This window comes from Cetorhinus maximus, chromosome 28, assembly GCF_964194155.1.
Source record: "Cetorhinus maximus chromosome 28, sCetMax3.hap1.1, whole genome shotgun sequence".
NCBI classification, from domain to species: Eukaryota; Metazoa; Chordata; class Chondrichthyes; order Lamniformes; family Cetorhinidae; genus Cetorhinus; species Cetorhinus maximus.
The window spans coordinates 22,144,698-22,163,199 of NC_135906.1; the positions used below are offsets into that span (position 1 = coordinate 22,144,698).

Here is an 18,502-nt window from a genome sequence, read left to right on the forward strand (position 1 = left end):
GGCAGGTCAGGCAGCACCGTCGGGGTGAGAGGAACAAGAGTTATGGTTTCAGGTCGATGACCTTTCATCAGAACCAGATTTCGTGGGCATAGAGGTCTAAATTTAAATTGAATAAATCGGGCGGGGCCCGGGTTCTACGACCCTTTAGTCAGGATTCGTCCGTGTCTTGCCTACTACGGTGAATTCGGAATGAGCGGGTGAATGTCTTTCATGTCCGTTCAAAGACCCGGCCGACTTTTTAATCCTCGCCCACGACGCCACTCGCACTCACAACATGGCGCCCGAGACATTCACGCAACCGTCACTGCCAAGTGAGCTCCAAGAGCGCACGCGCCCAACCTTCACCGTCTCGTGCCCGGCTATCAGATCCCGCCCCCCCTCGCTCAGGCATTGCCAATCGGATTGGATGCCTTTCCGAAGGCCGCAGCCCGAATGGTCAGCTCGCCCCGTCAATCAGGTGACGCATGAAGCCGGCGCACCTGCAGCGAGGTGGGAACCGTTTTTTTTTGCCCTTCCCCCTCCCAGGTGTGCCCCAAGAGCCTCCTCGAGCCACATATTTTTCAAGGTGGGATTTCTCCTTCTTCCCCCCCTCATCTGTCTTATTACCAACTTTGCGTTTCCCATTCTCAGTCAGGATGCTGAAAATTGCAATTATTCCATTGAAATTTGCATTTTATTATAGTTTGTTAAATTTAAAGGAAATTGTAACACATTCAAAGCCACTGGTTTGCTCTTTGTTTGATGCGCCTAATCCAAGTGGTTGTCACTTTTCCCTGTCTCATTCTGAAATTATGCCATGGGGTGCAACAAAAATTAAATTTGTTCCCCTAAGATTTCTTCCTTTACTGTTTTGGCAATCATTTTGTTTTAACGAGCCTTCACCAGCCACTGAAGTTGATCTTGGAAATAAAACCACGCAAAATCTAGTGGATCTGTGGGAGAAAGTGTGCTGGAAGCTTAAATGGTCGATTGCACCTCCCAAGAATTTCAGACAAAAGTTTTCAGCATTGATGCACACGTTCATCCCGCAGTGAGATTTCAGGGCCGATTTCCTTTTTCAACTTCAATTTCACTATTTTCTGACAGTGCTTTGCTTTTCCAGGTCTCACAAAGATAAGATTCCGGACGATTGGCACGGCCGTTAATGGTGGTCCTCTTGTAGGAAATGCTGCAGTCAATTTGTGCTCATCAGCCTGAGAAACGACAATGGGAAGATGACCAGGTATTTTGTTCCAATGGTGTTGATTGAGGGGTAAATTTTGAGCCAGGACACCCAAGGGGATCTTACCCCCCCCACTCTTCTCCAATGGTTTCTTCTACATCTAGCTGAGAGGCCAGATGGGGTTTCGGTTTTATGCCTCATGCAAAAAATAAACACTTCCTACAGTGTAGCATTCCCTCAGTACTGCATTGGCTCTGTCAGCCTGAATTTTTGTGCTCAAATCCTGGGGTTGGAGTACAAAGAAACATATGAATTAGGAGCAGGAGTAGGCCACTCAGCCCCTTAAGCCTGCTCCGCCATTCAATAAGATCATGGCTGATCTGATTGTAACCTCAACTCCACATTCTCACCTACCCCCCAATAACCTTTCACCCCTTTGTTTATCAAGAATCTATCCGGCTATGCCTTAAAAATATTCAAAGACTCTGCTTTCCACTGCCTTTTGAGGAAGAGAGTTCCAAAGACTCACCACCCGCTAAGAGAAAAAAAATTCTCCTGATCGCTGTCTGAAATGGGCAACCCCTTATTTTTAAACAGTGACACCTAATTCTAGACTCTTTCACAAGAGGATTGATGAGGGTAGTGCAGTTGATGTGGTCTATGGGGATTTTAGTAAGGCATTTGACATGGTCCCACATGGCAGACTGATCAAAAAGTAAAAGCCCATAGGATACAGAGAAATGTGGCAAGCTGGAACCAAAATTGCCTCAGTGACAGGAAACAAAGGGTAATGATCAACAGATACTTTAGCGAATGGAAAGCAGTTTCCAGTAACGTTCCACTGGACTCAGTGTTGCTTGTGGTATATATTAATGATTTGGACTTAAATGTGGGAAGCGTGATTGGGAAATTTGCAGATGACAGAAAAATCAGCCATGTAGTTAATAGTGAAGAGGATAGCTGTGGACAGGATAATATCAATGGTTTGGTTGAGTGGGTGGAAAAGTGGCAAATGGTATTCAATCTGGAGAAGTGTGAGGATATGCATTTGGGGAGGGCAAACAAAGCAATTGAATACTCAATAAACAGGAGGATATTGAGAGGGGTAGAGAAAATGAGAGACCCTGGAGTGCCTGTCCACAGGTCCTTGAAGGTGGCAGGACAGGTGGTAGATAAGGTAGATAAGGTGGTAAATAAAGCATATGGAATGCTTTCCTTTATTGCACGAGATATAGAATACAAAAGCAAGGATGTAATGCTGGAACTGTATAAAACGCCGGTTAGGCCGGAGCTCGAGTTTTGCGTACAGTTCTGGTCACTATATTACAGAAAGGGCATAACTGCAGTGGAGAGAGTACAGAAGAGATTTACAAGAATGTCGCCAGGGCTGGAAAATTGCAGCTATGAGGAAAGATTAGGTAGGCTAGGGTTGTTTTCCTTAGAACAGAGAGGGGTGACTTGATTGAGGTGTGCAAAATTATGAGGGACCTAGATAGATTAGACAGGTAAGACTTGTTTCCCCTAACAAGGGGTCAGTTGCCAGGGGCACAGATTTAAGGTGATTGGTAGAAGGATTAGAGGGGATACTAGGAAATCCTTTCTCACCCAGAGAGTGGTAGGTGTCGGGAATTCGCTGCCCGGATTGGTGGTTAAGGCAGAAACCCTCAACTCATTTAAAAGGTACCCGGATCTACACCTGAAATGTTAACCTACAAGTCTACAGAATGGTTGCTGAAAGGTGGGATTCAAATGAGCAGCTAGTTTTTTCAGTCGGCACAGACACAGTGGACTGAATGGCCTCTTTCTGTGCCGTAACTTTTCTGTGGTTCTAAGAGGACACATCCTTCCCATATCCACCATATCAAGACCCTTCAGGATCTTATGGCCAGAATTTTACGGTCGGCGATCGGCTCCACACCGTCATTGTACACACTATCTGCACGTTCATGGAGTGGAATCCCTTCCTGTTGACGAAGGCACTCGGCTCACCCGCTGGTGCCTTGGTGGCCATATGTGTGCAGTCGATTGCACCCTGGATGCCGGGGAACCCAGCAATTGCTGTAAAGCCTCTGGCTCGCTCTGCCTGGCTGGTCTTGTCTATGCGGTAGTGAATGAAAGTCAATGCACGCCTGAACAGAGCGTCTATCACCAGCTTGACACAACTGTAGACAGCTTATTGGGAGACTCCACAAAGATCACCCGCCGACCCCTAGAAAGAGCCGGAGGCATAGAGGCTGAGGGCCACTGTGACCTTCAGTGCCACTGGCATGGAGTGTCCACCCACACTGATCTGATCTCAGGGCCAATCATCTGACAGGTGGAGGTCACTGTCCCCCTTGAGAGGCGGAGCCTCCTTAGGCATTGCAACTCAGACATATTGAGGTAGCTGCATCGCTGCCTGTAAACCCTGGCAGCAGGATAGTGGCATCTTCTGCGGCCCCTTCCGCCTTGGACTTCCTGTTGGCCCTGCGCCCCTTGTGCCTGCGCCTGTTCTCCCACAGATCGCTCCCCTGGAGGCTGAAAAGGGACACCTGGCATCCTCCCCCTTCTGGCCCTCTCTTCCTCCTCAGAGGAGGTGTCTCCAGAGGAGAGCACAATCCCCATTCCCAGGGTAAGGAAAGGCTGTCTGATGTTTGGAAGGCCCCAAGTGTTATGTGTCCTGAAGTGAAGCCTGTTATTTCTGCCAAAGCAGCTCTGAAGCGAAATGAAGTTGTCCTGTTCACACAAGCATGTAGCTGTAAGGTATAATCTAAAGTACTAACAACTCATATTAGCGAGCCCACTCACCCCTCTTATCCCGCCCGTGGATGAGATTTTTGAAAATGTGGCCTACCCGCCTGCCCGTTGTGCCTATGCGACGCGCTAGAAATCGCACAGGCTATGTAAAATCACAGACAATTGGTGCCTTAAGGGACTTAACTGGCCCGTTAATTAATGGCGGGTGCGCCTCCGTTGACATCGCACGCCCGCCTAGCGAAATAAAACGACGGTGCACGGTGACATTGGGACGCACGCCCGACGTCATCGCGCGTCATTTTATGTCCCGGTGTGTCGGGCACGCACCCGCACACCCAAATTAAAATTCTGGCCTATATGCTTCTATCAAGTCACCTCTTACTCTTCTCAACTCTAGTATATACAAGCCTAGTCTGTCCAACCTTTCCTCATAAAACAATCCTTCCATTCCAGGTATTAGTCTAGTAAACCTTTTCTGAACTGCTTCCAGCACATTTACATCCTTCCTTAAATAAGGAGACCAGTACTGCACAAAGTACTCCAAATTTGGTCTTGCCAGTCCCCAATATAACTGAAGCATAACCTCTCTACTTTTGTATTCAATTCTCCTCACAATAAACGATAACATTCTATTAGCTTTCCTAATTACTTGCTGTGCCTGCATTCTAACCTATTTTGATTCATGCACTAGGATACCTAGATCCCTCTGTATCTCAGAGCTCTGCAATCTGTAACCATTTGGATAATATGCTTCTTTTTATTCTTCCTGCCAAAATGGACAATTTCACATTTTCCCACACTTTATTCTATTTGCCAGGTCTTTGCCCACTCACTTAATCTAACTATATCTCTTTGTAGCCTCCTTATGTTCTCTTCACAATTTACTTTCCTACCCATTTTTGTATCATCAGCAAATTTAGCAACCATCCCTTCACCCAAGTCATTTATATAAATTGTAAAAAGTTGAGGCCCCAGCGCTGATCCTTGTCACACACCACTCATTACATCTTGCCAACCAGAAAAAGAGCCATTTATTATCTCTGTTTCCTGTTCGCTAGCCAATCTTCTATCCATGTCAATATGTTACCCCCTACACCATGAGTTTTTATTTTCCGCAATAACTTTTGATGTGGCGACTCATCAAAGGCCTTCTGGAAATCTAAGCACAGTACTTCCACTGATTCCCCTTTATCCACAGCACATGTTACTTCTTCAAAGAACTCCAATAAATTGGTTAAACATGATTTCCCTCTCACAAAACCATGTTGATTCTGCTTGATTACCTTGAATTTATCTAAATGGCCTGCTATAAAGTCTTTAACAATAGCTTCTAGTATTTTCCCTATGACAGATGTTAAGCTGTAGTTTCCTGCTTTCTGTCTCCCTCCCTTTTTGAATATAGGAGTTACATTAACTATTTTCCAATTTAATGGAACCTTCCCCGAATCCAGGGAATATTGGAAAATTAAAACCAACGCATCAACTATCTTACTAGCTATAAAAACAAACAACTGCAGATGCTGGAAATCCAAAACAAAAACAGAAACAGAAATACCTGGAAAAACTCAGCAGGTCTGGCAGCATTGGCGGAGAAGAGCACAATTGACGTTTCGAGTCCTCATGACCCTTCAACAGAACTAAGTAAAAATAGGAAAGGGGTGAAATATAAGCTGGTTTAAGGGTGGGGGGGGTTTGTTGGGACAAGCAACCAGTCAGGTGGAGATAACCAAAAGCTGTCACAGACAAAAGAACAAAGAGGTGTTGAAGGTGGTGATATTATCTAAAGGAATGTGCTAATTAAGATTAGAAGACAGGACAGATAAGGTACAGATAGCTCTAGTGGGGGTGGGGGAATACTGAAAGGTAGAAATAAACAATGGGTGGAAATACATTTAAAAATAATGGGAATAGGTGGGGAAAGAAAAATCTATATAAATTATTGGAAAAAACAAAAAGGAGGCGGAAGAAACGGAAAGGGGGTGGGGATGGAGGAGAGAGTTCAAGATCTAAAATTGTTGAACTCAATATTCAGTCCGGAAGGCTGTAAAGTGCCTAGTCGGAAGATGAGGTGCTGTTCTTCCAGTTTGCGTTGAGCTTCACTGGAACAATGTAGCAAGCCAAGGACAGACATGTGGGCAAGAGAGCAGGGTGGAGTGTTGAAATGGCAAGCGACAGGGAGGTCTGGGTAATGCTTGCAGACAGACCGAAGGTGTTCTGCAAAGTGATCACCCAGCCTGCGTTTGGTCTCTCCAATGTAGAGGAAACCGCATTGGGAGCAATGAATGCAGTAGACTATGCAAACGCAGAACATGCAACACCTGCCCTTTCACTTCCTCTCTCCTCACCGTCCAAGGGCCCAAACACTCCTTTCAAGTGAAGCAGCATTTCACTTGCACTTCCCTCAACTTAGTCTACTGCATTCGTTGCTCCCAATGCGGTTTCCTCTACATTGGAGAGACCAAACGCAGACTGGGTGATCGCTTTGCAGAATACTTTCGGTCTGTCCGCAAGCATGACCCAGACCTCCCTGTCGCTTGCCATTTCAACACTCCACCCTGCTCCCTTGCCCACATGTCTGTCCTTGGCTTGCTGCATTGTTCCAGTGAAGCTCAACACAAACTGGAGGAACAGCACCTCATCTTCCGACTAGGCACTTAACAGCCTTCCGGACTGAATATTGAGTTCAACAATTTTAGATCTTGAACTCTCTCCTCCATCCCCACCCCCTTCCCGTTTCTTCCCCCTTTTTGTTTTTTCCAATAATTTATATAGATTTTTCTTTCCCCACCTATTCCCATTATTTTTAAATGTATTTCCACCCATTGTTTATTTCTACCTTTCAGTATTCCCCCACCCCCACTGGAGCTATCTGTACCTTATCTGCCCTGTCTTCCACTCTTAATTCAACTGTGCTCTCCTCCGCCGATGTTGCCAGACCTGCTGAGTTTTTCCAGGTATTTCTGTTTCTGTTTTTATCTTACTAGCTACTTCTTTTAAGACCCTAGGATGAAGTCTTTCAGGACCCGGGGACTTGTCAGCCCGCAGGTGCATCAATTTGTTCAGTAATACTTCCCTGGTGATTGTAATTTTCTTGAGTTCCTCCCTCTCCTCCATTTCCTGATTTACAGTTATTTCTGGGATGTTACTTGTGTCCTCTTCAATGCATATTCAATTCAAGATCAATCAAAGTCCATTTGATAAGTTTTAGGTAACAATTGTATTTTGCAAATAACATCTCACTTATGAGGTGCTCAATTAATGTTTTATCTACAATAAACAATGGTTTGCAAAAACTAACTACAACTCCCAATGTGCAGAGACCCCACGTGTCTGAGTGGGGAGTCATTACTAGGGATTACAGTAAGAAGATCTGTTCTGACCTGAGTTCCGTTCTCTCTGGTTGGTGTGCATGCAGCGATTACTTAAAAGGTACTGTACTGAATGTCATTCTAAACAGCTGTGTGTAAAATTGTTGTCTTTAAATTGCTCCTATGTTTGTGTTTTCTCCATTATCTAATAACTTCTACAAAGGTACTAAAATCAAATGCCTTCAAAAAAGAATTGAACGGCATACATAATCGAAAGGAAAACAAGGAGCTAATAGAATAATGTGCCTGCTTTTGTTTGGTGAAAGCATAGTGAACTCTGATGGAGCACCATTTTTTTATTGTAATTAAAAATGTTCACTCATCCTTGTTTAAATTAAGGCTATTTTTTTTTTAATTGTAGGCTTTTTTATGTCATTACTTTCTGTTTTTACCTTTAATTGTAATCCAAATTTACATATTCTCACAAACATTTTGAACTCAATGATACATGTTGCAATAAATCTAAACTTATTACATTTTTCGACTGTTGGACAGAATGCAAAGTAATTGGGTCATCTGAAAGTGAGCTGTCAGTGGCCTTGAGAAACCCATGTTTCCAGACTTTTGTCCGCACCCATCAATTGCTTAATGTGCTCTACAGAAAATCAGCGGAAATGTGTTGTGGCAGGTTTTCTATGCTTGTCTGTAAGAGTTGCCACAGGATGAGCTACTGTGCAAATCAATGTTGCCAAGAATTCTAACTTTTCTCTTTACGTTTTAGGTGCTGAGGGCAAAACATTAGTGTTTCACTCTGTTCTGCTATTGAGTGTTGGAGTTTTACATCAACAGCAGCAAATTATGAACAGTTTAAGTTATGTGGAGAGACTGGAGAAGCTGGGATTGTTCTCCTTAGAGCAGAGGAAGTTAAGGGAAGATTTAATAGAAGTGTTCAAAAGCATGAGGGGTTTGAAAAAATCAGGTAGGGAGAAACTGTTTCCACTCATAACCAGAAGACACAGATTTAAAATAATTGTCAAAAGCACAAGAGGGGGTATGAGGAGAAATCTTTTTAATCGGCGAGTTATTGTGATATGGAATTCACTGCCTGAAACATTGATTGAAGAAGATTTCATCGTAACTTTTGAAAGGTAATTGGAATAATACTTAAAAACGTAAAATAATTGCAGTGCTTTGACAAAAGAGCATGGAAGTGAGAATAGTTGACAGCTTTCTCAGTGAGCCTGCACAGACATGATGTGCTGAACGGCCTCCTGTGCTGTAAGGTTCTATGAAATCAAAATATTATCCAGATCAAGGAGAGAAAATCTGAGTGTTGCTTCCATGACACATCCGAAGAGAAGTATTTACACGCTCTGGAAGTAGGACTGAAGCCAGTTCTCTCAGTTGATTAATAGCGAGGATTTAAAGGAGGGAAAATATCTTTAAATTAGGGAAAAATAAGCTGTTGAACCTCACTGAATCAAGCATTTGTGCTTTTTTGGAAATGATTGAGTGCACACGGATTCTCTAGTTGACTTAGACACACATTAATCTGCAGTCACCCCTGTGCTTGTTGACCTACATTGGTTCCTGGCTAAGTAAGATCTCAATTTTAAAATTCTTAACCCTATTTTCAAATTGTTCCATTGCCTTCGCCCTTTCCTATCTCTGTAATTCCCTCCAACCCCACAATCCTCCGTGATTTCTGCGTTCCAGCCTCTTAAGGATCCCTAATTTTCATCATTTCACTGTTGGCGGCCATGCCTTCAGCTGCCAGGGCCCTAAGCTCTATAATTCCATCCCTGAACAACTCCACCTCTCTTTCTCCCTTTAGAACCTACCTCTTTGACTGAGTTTTTGATCATCTGCACTAATATCATCTTATAAGGCCCTATGTCAAATTTTGCTTTGTAAGATTCCTGTGTAACAGCTCGAGATGTTTATGACCTTGAAGATACTATATAAACACAAGTTGTTGGCATCCAAGAGCCAGTTGGATGCATTGATAGAGGGGCCTGTAATTTTATTTTAGCTTGTATAGATTAGCTTTACTTCTTACCATGCACCCTGTACCTCTGCATGGCAGCAATATGAACCAAGTTGTGAGATTTTATTTTTTCACTGGAGGATAAAGCATCAGTTCCATTATTTAACATGCAAGTGAATTTGTGAAGAGCCTGTGTCCAGTTTTAGTTGATCTGCAGGTCCCAGGATCAAATGCAAGTTTTTCTTTTTAATTGACTGAAACTTGTTCTAACTTAAGGGAACCATCGAGCTATATTTAGGTTGTCTAGTTCGGAAGGGAAAAGCAGCACCTTCCAAACACTGAAGTCTTTTTCTCTGTTTGCAGTGGTTCACAATAGGAAAAACAATAATGTCTGCAAGAACTGTTGTAGTCACAGGCTGTTCCTCTGGTATTGGCCTGGCCCTAGCAGTCAAACTAGCAAAAGATCAGTTGAAACGATTTAAAGGTAAGATGAGAGTTTAAATTGCATTCTGTATAAGTGTTAATATTGATGCAAGTTTTTTAACAGTCGCGTGGGCTGCAGGTTATGATGTGCAAATGTAATAGAAACATGGAAAAATTACAGCAAATAAGGAAGTCATTGTTGCCATCGTGTCTGTGCCGGCTGAAGATGAGCTATCAAGTTAATCCCGCTTTCCAGCTCTTGGAGCATAGCCTGTAGATTTTGGCATCTCTTTTTAAATGTGATGAGGATTTCTGCCTGTACACCCCTTGATTGAAGGGTCCATAACCGGGGGCATAGATTTAGGGCAGGAAGCTGGAGGTTTAGAGGGTATCTGAGGGGAAACGTTTTTACCTGAGTGTGTTTGGATCTGGAACTCACAGTCTGAAAGGGTGGTAGAGGCAGAAATCCCACCAAAAGTACTTGGATATGCACTTGAAGTACTGTAACCTACAACACTATGGACCAAGAGCTGGAAAGTGCAACTAGGCTGGATAGTTCCTTGTCAGGCAGCATGAGCATGATGGGCCGAAAAGCCTCCTTCCATGCTGTAAATTTCTGAGACTCTACGATTTACCCTTTCAAGTAGACCAGTCATGATGAAAGGACTTGCTTTGAGGGTTGTGCAAGACACAAGCTATTATTAATATGAGTATAATTTCTTTACAACTGACACTTAAATTGTGTCTTTATGCAGTAAAACATTGAAAGACACTTGACAAATTGGTGAAAGAACCAAGTTGGGGTTAAAGGTTGGGGACCTTGCTGCAAGAATGATCAGAGACAGGTTTTAAAAAGTGATTATTGATGAGGAGGAGAAATGTAGCAAGGCGAATGAAGCCATAAATTAATCCATTCATTCTTACCCGCCTATATACTGCTATTTTAATAATGAGGTAATATGTTTCACACATTTTCCTAGGGTGGCAGGAAGCATGTCCGAACTCATGGTTCTCTTTAATGAATTACTGATTTTAACTGTTGTATGGGAGCAGGTTGCAGAGGCCATCGCCTTCTCTGTAGGGAGAGGCAGTAAATAGAATGAAGGAGTCACCACAACACTTTTTCCACGTAGCTCATAAATGACCATTGTAGCAGCATTGACAAAATGCTGGGAACAAGTTACCTACTGGTCCTTTATGTGTGCTGCATTTCTATTCCAGGCAACATCATAAAATGTCTTGGAATTAGGGGACTGTCATATGTCTGAAATGTCTTACGTTTGATACTTTCAAAGTCCAGTGATTGTGCTAACTCTGGCTCAGCGGGTAGCACTGTTGCTTCTGAGTCATAAGGTTGTGGGTTCAAGCCTCACTCTAGATGCTGAGGAAGTGCTGCACTGTTGGCGATGCCACTTTTCAGGTGAGGTGTTGAACTGAGACCCTGTCTGCCCTCCTCAGGTGGATATTAAAAAAAAATCCCATGTCACATATTTTGAAGAGCAGGAGAGTTATCCTGGTATCCTTCACCAATTAACATCATTAAAACAGATTATCTAGCCATTGTTGTTTGTGGGAACTTGTTATGCATGAATTGGCTGCCACATTTCCACAACAGTAACTACACTTCTAAAGTACTTCATCCGCTGTAAGGTGCTTTGGGACATTCTGAGGTCATGAAAGACCCTATATAAATCCAAGTTTTTCTTTCTTTTCTAAACAAAGCTGCTTTCATTGAGTGATCAGCACTTGGATTGACTTACTAAGAAAGGTGATTGCACAAGAAATTGACTTAGCTAAGAAATAGCTAGAACTTAACACGGATTAGGTTGATATTTCAGGAAGGATGAGAAGAAATGGGCCAAAGGAACTTCATCTAAACCTATCTTGTGATGGATATGGCTTGAACTTCCTTTATGTACTTTACAACATCCATTATATTATTAAATTGTATTGGTGACAAATAGTGCAGTGAAAAACAGAGTTGACCGATAAGTTTATAATCTCAATGTTTATAACATCAAGGTTCATTCCAAATCATGATAGATAAAAAATGAAAACAAATGTAAACTGTATATTGTTTAAATTTACATTTGTGAAATGTGTCATGGATACAGAACAGTGGCACAGGGGCTCTCTATTATACATCAAAAAATTATCGTAAATCATCTGCCGCAGTCTATCTTTGCCTTATTGCAGTTGTCGCAACAATGCGAGATTTAGACAAGAAGGAAAGGCTGGAAGATGCAGCGGGCAATACATTGAATGACACACTGGAAATTAAAGAACTTGATGTTTGCAGTGAAGATTCAATATGCAAATGTGTGAACAGTATTCCAGAACGAAAGGTGGACATATTAGGTAAAATTTATAAAAAGAAAGAAACTAAAGTGAATTCATCTGAAGAGTTTCCTCATTGAAATAAATACTTATTTTAATGAAATCAAGGTACCTTTGAATTAATTGGCTGTCACCCCAAGTCCAACACTAATTCTAAGCCTGAAGCCCTAAGCCAACTATAACCAGATCCCAAGCCCAAACAATTTATCCTAATCCTAAAGCCAACTCCATATCCAAATCCTAAATCTAATCTTAGTCCTAAATCTACTTCAAGCTCTTGAACACAATTCTAACCCTAAACCCATTTTACACCTTATTCTCAGAGTGGGACAAAGCAAGTTGGAACTCAGAATTTGCCTCAGAAAGTTTCTGATACCAACACTGTTATTGTAGAGGGCAGCAGAGGCGTGCAATTTTTCAAAACGGGGCTTTTTCATAAAGGATCATAGGATGATACAGCACAGAAGTATCATGCCCGTGCAGGTTCTTTGAAGAGCTATCTAATTAGTCCTCCTCCCCTGCTCTTTCCCATAGCTTTGCAAAAGTTTCCCTACAAGACATTACACCCTCCAACCAGTAGTAGCACTATTGCGCCTCCACTCACGGGGCTGTGTATTTAGGGTGTGACACGTTTACCTAGGCAGTTTCCACTATAAAAGCAGATGTGGCACTTTATAATGCAAGACGTTTGAGGATATCATAAACAAGCATTGACCACCATTTGTTGATTCTTTTGGTCTTTTAATTCTCAATATGTCCTGCACTTTGGGATATGACGCCTCAGCTTGGTTCCTCAGCAAAAAAAACTGTACTCTCCTGTTTATCACTTCTAGTGAAAACAGCTTGTTGAGCAAAAACAGTATTTTGTTATTTCATTTTTCTGCTTGTTTTAGTAAATAATGCTGGAATGGGGCTCATTGGACCAGTAGAGTGCCAAAGCTTAGATACCATGAAAACGGTGTTTGACACAAACTTCTTCGGTCTGGCTCGCTTGGTGAAAGAAATTCTACCCGACATGAAAAGACGACAAAACGGGCACATTGTCGTCACGAGCAGTGTTATGGGAATCCATGGTAAGTTGATGTTTTTAGAAGTTCCATCAGCCCATGGACAATCAATGTAGCTGCAGTGTTGAATGTTAAGTCATTTTGTTATCAAACTTAAACTTTGGCTTTATTTGGCTGGGGAAAAAATATCATTTTTTTCTTCATATTTCTAGGTCTTCTATTCAATGATGTCTACTCAGCATCAAAATTTGCTGTTGAGGGTTTCTGCGAAAGTTTGGCAATTCAAGCTTTAAAATTCAATGTAAAGTAAGAGCCTTGAAGATTTTTCTTAATCATCAAGAGAAAAAAAAAAGATCGAATCAGACATTGTTTTTTTACAAGATTCAGGCTTCTTCATTTTCATGTGATGTGTCCAAGGTCTCTCAATGATACTTCTTTGTCCACCTCCCTAGCTACGCAACACTAAGCTGATCTGCAGTAGTACTGTACATTGTACCTCTTGGTAAAGATTAACTCACTCAGAATAGCCCAGAAATTTTACCAGAAACTTGCTGGCCTATATAATTCAGTACCACAAAATACAGCGTAGTATATTTACGTACTGAGCCATCAGGGGAGCCCCAATAATTGTCCTACTGGTTCCTATTTTATTAAGTTAATAAACTTGCAGTTATAAAATGGAAAATCTTGGAGTTATCTAAGTACGCTAGTGGTTGGCAGTCCTTAAACGAGTTGCTTAGAAGTCAAGCCATTTCAGGACAAAATGGTTTCAAGTATTGTACAAAGTGAGTTCTAAAGCTATTCTGATGATGCAAGATATTTTGTATATTCTTAAATATTATTTCTGTTGACATATCCTTGCATTATTCATTATCAGATGGTTATTCTGAATAACTATTCTCGGTGTGTATGTCCCCTATAGCATAAGTCTCATTGAACCAGGACCAGTCTTCACTGAGTTTGAAACTAAACTGTATGAGGACGCTGCTAAAATGGACCTCTCCAGTACGGATGAAGAAACTGCAAAGATGTTTCAGCAACTGTACCTTCCTTATTCAAAAAAGGTCTTTCATGCTCTTGGACAAACAGCAGAAGATGTGGCTGAGGTATTTTTGAAATAAGTTGTGCCCTCAAGCAATCGTATTTGAAATTGATAGTGGGTATTTAACAAACGTTATATATTTTGAAATGTTATTGTACTGAGAAAATTGGCATTTAATCACTGTTATTTACAGTCATACGTTACAGCAGAGGAAACTTTCAGCCCATCATACCCATGCCAACTCTTTAAGGTTATGTAATTAGACCCACTCCCCTGCTCTTTCCCAATAGCTTGGCAAATTTTTCTCCCCTTCAAGCATTTATCCAATTCCCTTTTGAAAGTTACTTTTGAATCTATTTAATCACCTATTCAGGCAGCGTATTACAGATCACAGCAACTCACTACATAAAAGAATTTACTTCTCCCTCTTTGGTCCTTTTTCCAATTATCTTACAAAGTATTACACAGTATTTACAGCGTAGAAACAGGACCTTCTGCCAAAATGGATCCAAGCTGGCGTTTATGTTCCTTCAACCTTTCATGATCTAACCCCATCAATGTGTCCTTCAAATCTTATCTCCCTCATGTGTTTATCTAGCTTCCCAACTATGCTATTTGCTTCAACTACTCCTGTGATAGTGAGTTCCACATTCTCAATACTCTCTAGATAAAGAAGTTTCTCCTGAGGAAGTGACTAATTTATGTTTATGGCCCTAGTTACAGTCTCTTCCTTATTCTTCTTATAAAAATGAACAATGTTATCCATCTTGATGTTTGCTAGCCATTACATACCCTTAATTAAATAATGAATTAGATATATCTGTTTCAAAGCCAGCGGATAATCAAAAGTCTCAGCAGTGCAGTGTCTTATTCTCGTCTTCCCAGAAAATGGATATAGATATTGTATGAGAAAAAATTGTTCATCTGTGATCTACCCTCGCATGATGAGGAGTCTGACAGCACTTTTTTTTATTCATTTACGGGAGTGGGCTTCGCTGGCTGGGCCAACATTTATTGCCCATCTCTAATTGCCCTTGAGGTGGTGGTGAGCTGCCTACTTGAACCACTGCAGTCCATGTGGTGTAGGTACACCCAAAATGCTGTTAGGGAGTTCCAGGATTTTGACCCAGCAACAGTGAAGGAACAGCAATATATTTCCAAGTCAGGATGGTGAGTGACCTGGAGGGGAACCTCCAGGTGGCGGTGTTTCCCATGTGTCTGCTGCCCTTGTCCTTCTAGATAGTAGTGGTCATAGGTTTGGAAGGTGCTGTCGAAGGAGTCTTGGTGAATTCCTGCAATGCATCTTGTAGATGGCACACACTGCTGCTATTGTGCATCGGTGGTGGAGGGAGTGAATGTTTGTGGATGTGGTGTCAGTCAAACAGGCTGCTTTGTCCTGGGCGGTGTCAAGCTTCTTGAGTGTTGTGAGAGCTGCACTCATCCAGGCAAGTGCGGAATATTCCATCACACTCCTGACTTGTGCCTTGTAGATGGTGGACAAGACTCACTGGAGAGTGCACAAGAGGAAAGGGGAGAAAATTGACAAAATAAATATGAACAAAAAAATGCCCCTATGATTAGAGTAGCTATCACATGAAAGCACTGAAAATTCAGAGATTTGGACTAGACTTTTAGATATTTGCTCGTAGGCTTCTTCTGTTCAGATACTTTCTCTACTGATCTAGTCTTGCTCAGAATCCACGAAGTAGTTACTTCTTGCATCAATTAAAACACATTCACCTGAGCCAACCATTGATGCTTTTGGATTAAGTAGATTGGGTTTGTAAAGCTGTGTGGAGTAGTGGGGGGGTGGCGGGGAACACAGGGTGTTGGCAGGATGGTGGGGGGAGGGCAGGCGAGTTAGTGCTGTCCTTATGAATGATGCCAATCATGACTTATGAACTTCTGATTTTGTTAACAGCACACAGTGAAGGTGATTACCTCCAAAAACCCTCCATTCCGTTACCAGACCAACAATCTGTACATTCCACTCACGGCGTTGAAATTTGCCGATCCAACTGGGAATACGCACGTTGACACTTTCTACAAGATGGTCTTCGAACATGGCAGAATTTTTAATACAAGTCTTAACCTTATCAAATTGCTACGTTGGAGAAGCAGAAACAATCCAGGAGGAAAACACTCTTGATTGCAACGCAACTCGAATATTTGTGCATTCGCACTGCACTGTCTAATTCAGACATTTGTGCAAAAGTTCTTAGTTTCCCTTGTTCAGAGGAATAGAGGTTAACAATAAAATTAACTACTAATGCTTAGTTCATTCTGGGGGTATCACCAGACATCCAATGGAGGTGCTTATGTTGCACAAATTGGCTGCCCACATTACAACAGTGAGTGACTCCACTTCAAAAGTACTTAATTGGCTCTAAAAGTGCTTTGGGATATCCTGAGGTTGTGAAAGGTGCTCGATAAACTCAAGTCTTTTACTTTTACTGTTCAAGTATGAGCTCAGACAACGATTGTCATGTGTAGAGGCAATAAAGCTGCTTCAAACCTATCCTTACCCAACAGGGTCACTGGATAGTAGTTCGTAACCCTGTCTGATCATTTCTTGCTTAGTGGCGCTGAATCTAATTATAACTCCCCAATTACTGCCTCAGTTTAGATCATCTCATGGAACAGATCAGAGATCAAAGTACCTTTTGGTCTATATGGTTTAGCAGTACACTGTGCTGCACCAATAGTAAATTGTGATCAGAGGGTTTTGTCATTCGTTTATTTTATATAAATCAAATAAAGCTGACAGCAGGTTGGTCCAGTGTCAGTGTCAGGAAAATAAACATTCCAAGTGCCTGAGGTAAAACTGATTTAAACAAAGTTTAATTCAAAGAAAACCGGATCTAAATTAAAACATGATCTAAATTAACATAATAGTTTTTTTTTCTTATTTGTTCATGGGGTGTGGGTAAGGCCCATCCCAAATTACCCTCAAGAAGGTGGTGGGGAGCTGCTTTCTTGAACTGCCACAATCTGTACACTCTCAGCCATGTTCCCTCTAAGATGCATGACTCATGCACAAGTTGTTCCCTTGAAGTTACGCAAGTTACTGCACGGCTATGCAAAGAAATCTAAATTGCTTACATACTTAAACAAATTGCATGTACACCACAAAAAAATACAGTGCGGTTAGTGAGGAAGTGCCAGGATTTTGACCTAGCAACTTAAATCAATCACAATGTATTTCTCAGTCATGCAGGTATGTGAGGTGGTTGAAGGGTACATGCCAAGCAAGTGGGCTGCTTTAAGCTAGATAGTGCCAAGCTTAAGAGTATTGTTGGAGCTGCACTCATCCAAGCAAGCAGAGAGTATTCCATCACACTGTTAACTTGCGCCTTGTAAATAGTGGAAAGGATTTAGGAGTCAGGTGAGTTACTCGTTGCAGAGTTCCCAGCCCCTGACCAACTGTTGCGGCCACAGTATTTACAAGGCTAATCCAGTTAAGTTTCTGGCCACAATACTGTGGGTGTCTACGAGACACACTATTCCTTGTTGTTGTCAGCAAGTCACGGATGGCCTCAAGTGTACTGGATACTGTGCACCATTCCTTCACTGTAATGTAGAAAAAACGGTGGCATAGTGGTATTGTCACTGGACTGGTACTCCATATGCCTAGGGTAATGCTCTGGGGACCTGGATTCCCAGCAGATGGTGAAATTTGAATTCAATAATTTAAAAAAAAACTGGAATTAAAAGCCTAACAATTACCATGGAACCATTGTCGATTCTTGTAGAAACCCATCTGGTTCACTAATGAATGTCCTTGAGGGGAAGGAAATCTGCTGTCCTTAACTGGACTGGCTTACATGTGACTCCAGACCCACAGCAATGTGGTTGACTCTTAAATTCCCTCTGAAATGGCCTAGCAAGCCACTCAGTTCTCAAGGGCAATTAGGGATGGGCAATAAATGATGGCCCAGCCAATGACACCCATATCCCATGAACGAATATAAAAAGAATTTGCACACAGCAAGATCTCAAAACAGTGACCACACATCATAAAGTACTTGGTTAGCTGTAAAATGCTTTTGGATGCATGAAGTTCATGGAAGGCACTCTAAATGTAAGTCTTTCTTTCTAAAAGAAAAATAAGAATTCTGATTTAAAAAGCAATTATGCAGACTGTGGAACCTTTACCAATTTGTTTTAAATTGGCTGCCCTTTAATTAATGGGTCCTAATTTTAGGGCAGTACTTGACAGGCCAAATCGTTTCTGAAAGTGGTCCCACCTATCTTATAATGACAGCAGTACAATATACCAGATTTTGATTACTTCTTGGCGGCAGGGGGTGCGGTGGTGCTTAAGGATCAACAGAGCCTTCAATCTTCATCAGGTGGGACATATTTGGGAAAGAAGTTCAACATTTTAGATTGCAAATCAATAAAAACAGGAGTAGTCCTGAATGCAAGTCCATGGTATCCAGGTCTTTTAACAAATTTTGGGGGTGCGGGGTTGTGGAGATGACAACTTTTAAGGATGGT

At 41.9% G+C, this 18,502-nt stretch overlaps 1 protein-coding gene across 2 annotated transcripts; it reads left to right on the forward strand.

The window, feature by feature from the left end:
• Window positions 1-1,110: 1,110 nt before the first annotated feature.
• LOC144669008 (retinol dehydrogenase 8-like) lies at window positions 1,111-17,122 on the forward strand. Of its 2 annotated transcripts, none has more exons than XM_078531557.1 (7): window positions 1,111-1,222; window positions 9,557-9,677; window positions 11,813-11,974; window positions 12,847-13,026; window positions 13,173-13,266; window positions 13,883-14,066; window positions 15,924-17,122. In XM_078531557.1, exons 1-7 carry the CDS (start codon window positions 1,166-1,168, stop codon window positions 16,149-16,151), a joined length of 1,026 nt encoding a protein of 341 aa, XP_078387683.1. In that variant the 5' UTR covers window positions 1,111-1,165; the 3' UTR covers window positions 16,152-17,122. The 2 variants fall into 2 exon arrangements, with proteins under 2 accessions (XP_078387683.1, XP_078387684.1); XM_078531558.1 differs by lacking the exon at window positions 1,111-1,222 and adding an exon at window positions 7,208-7,327.
• Window positions 17,123-18,502: the final 1,380 nt, after the last annotated feature.

Bases quoted from the DNA above. Each gene is read 5' to 3' on its own strand.
- LOC144669008 (XM_078531557.1), top strand. From the start codon at position 1,166: ATGCTGCAGTCAATTTGTGCTCATCAGCCTGAGAAACGACAATGGGAA. The intron at 11,975-12,846 runs GTAAAATTTATA...TGCTTGTTTTAG, and splicing joins ACGAAAGGTGGACATATTAG to TAAATAATGCTGGAATGGGG. The intron at 13,267-13,882 runs GTAAGAGCCTTG...TGTCCCCTATAG, and splicing joins GCTTTAAAATTCAATGTAAA to CATAAGTCTCATTGAACCAG.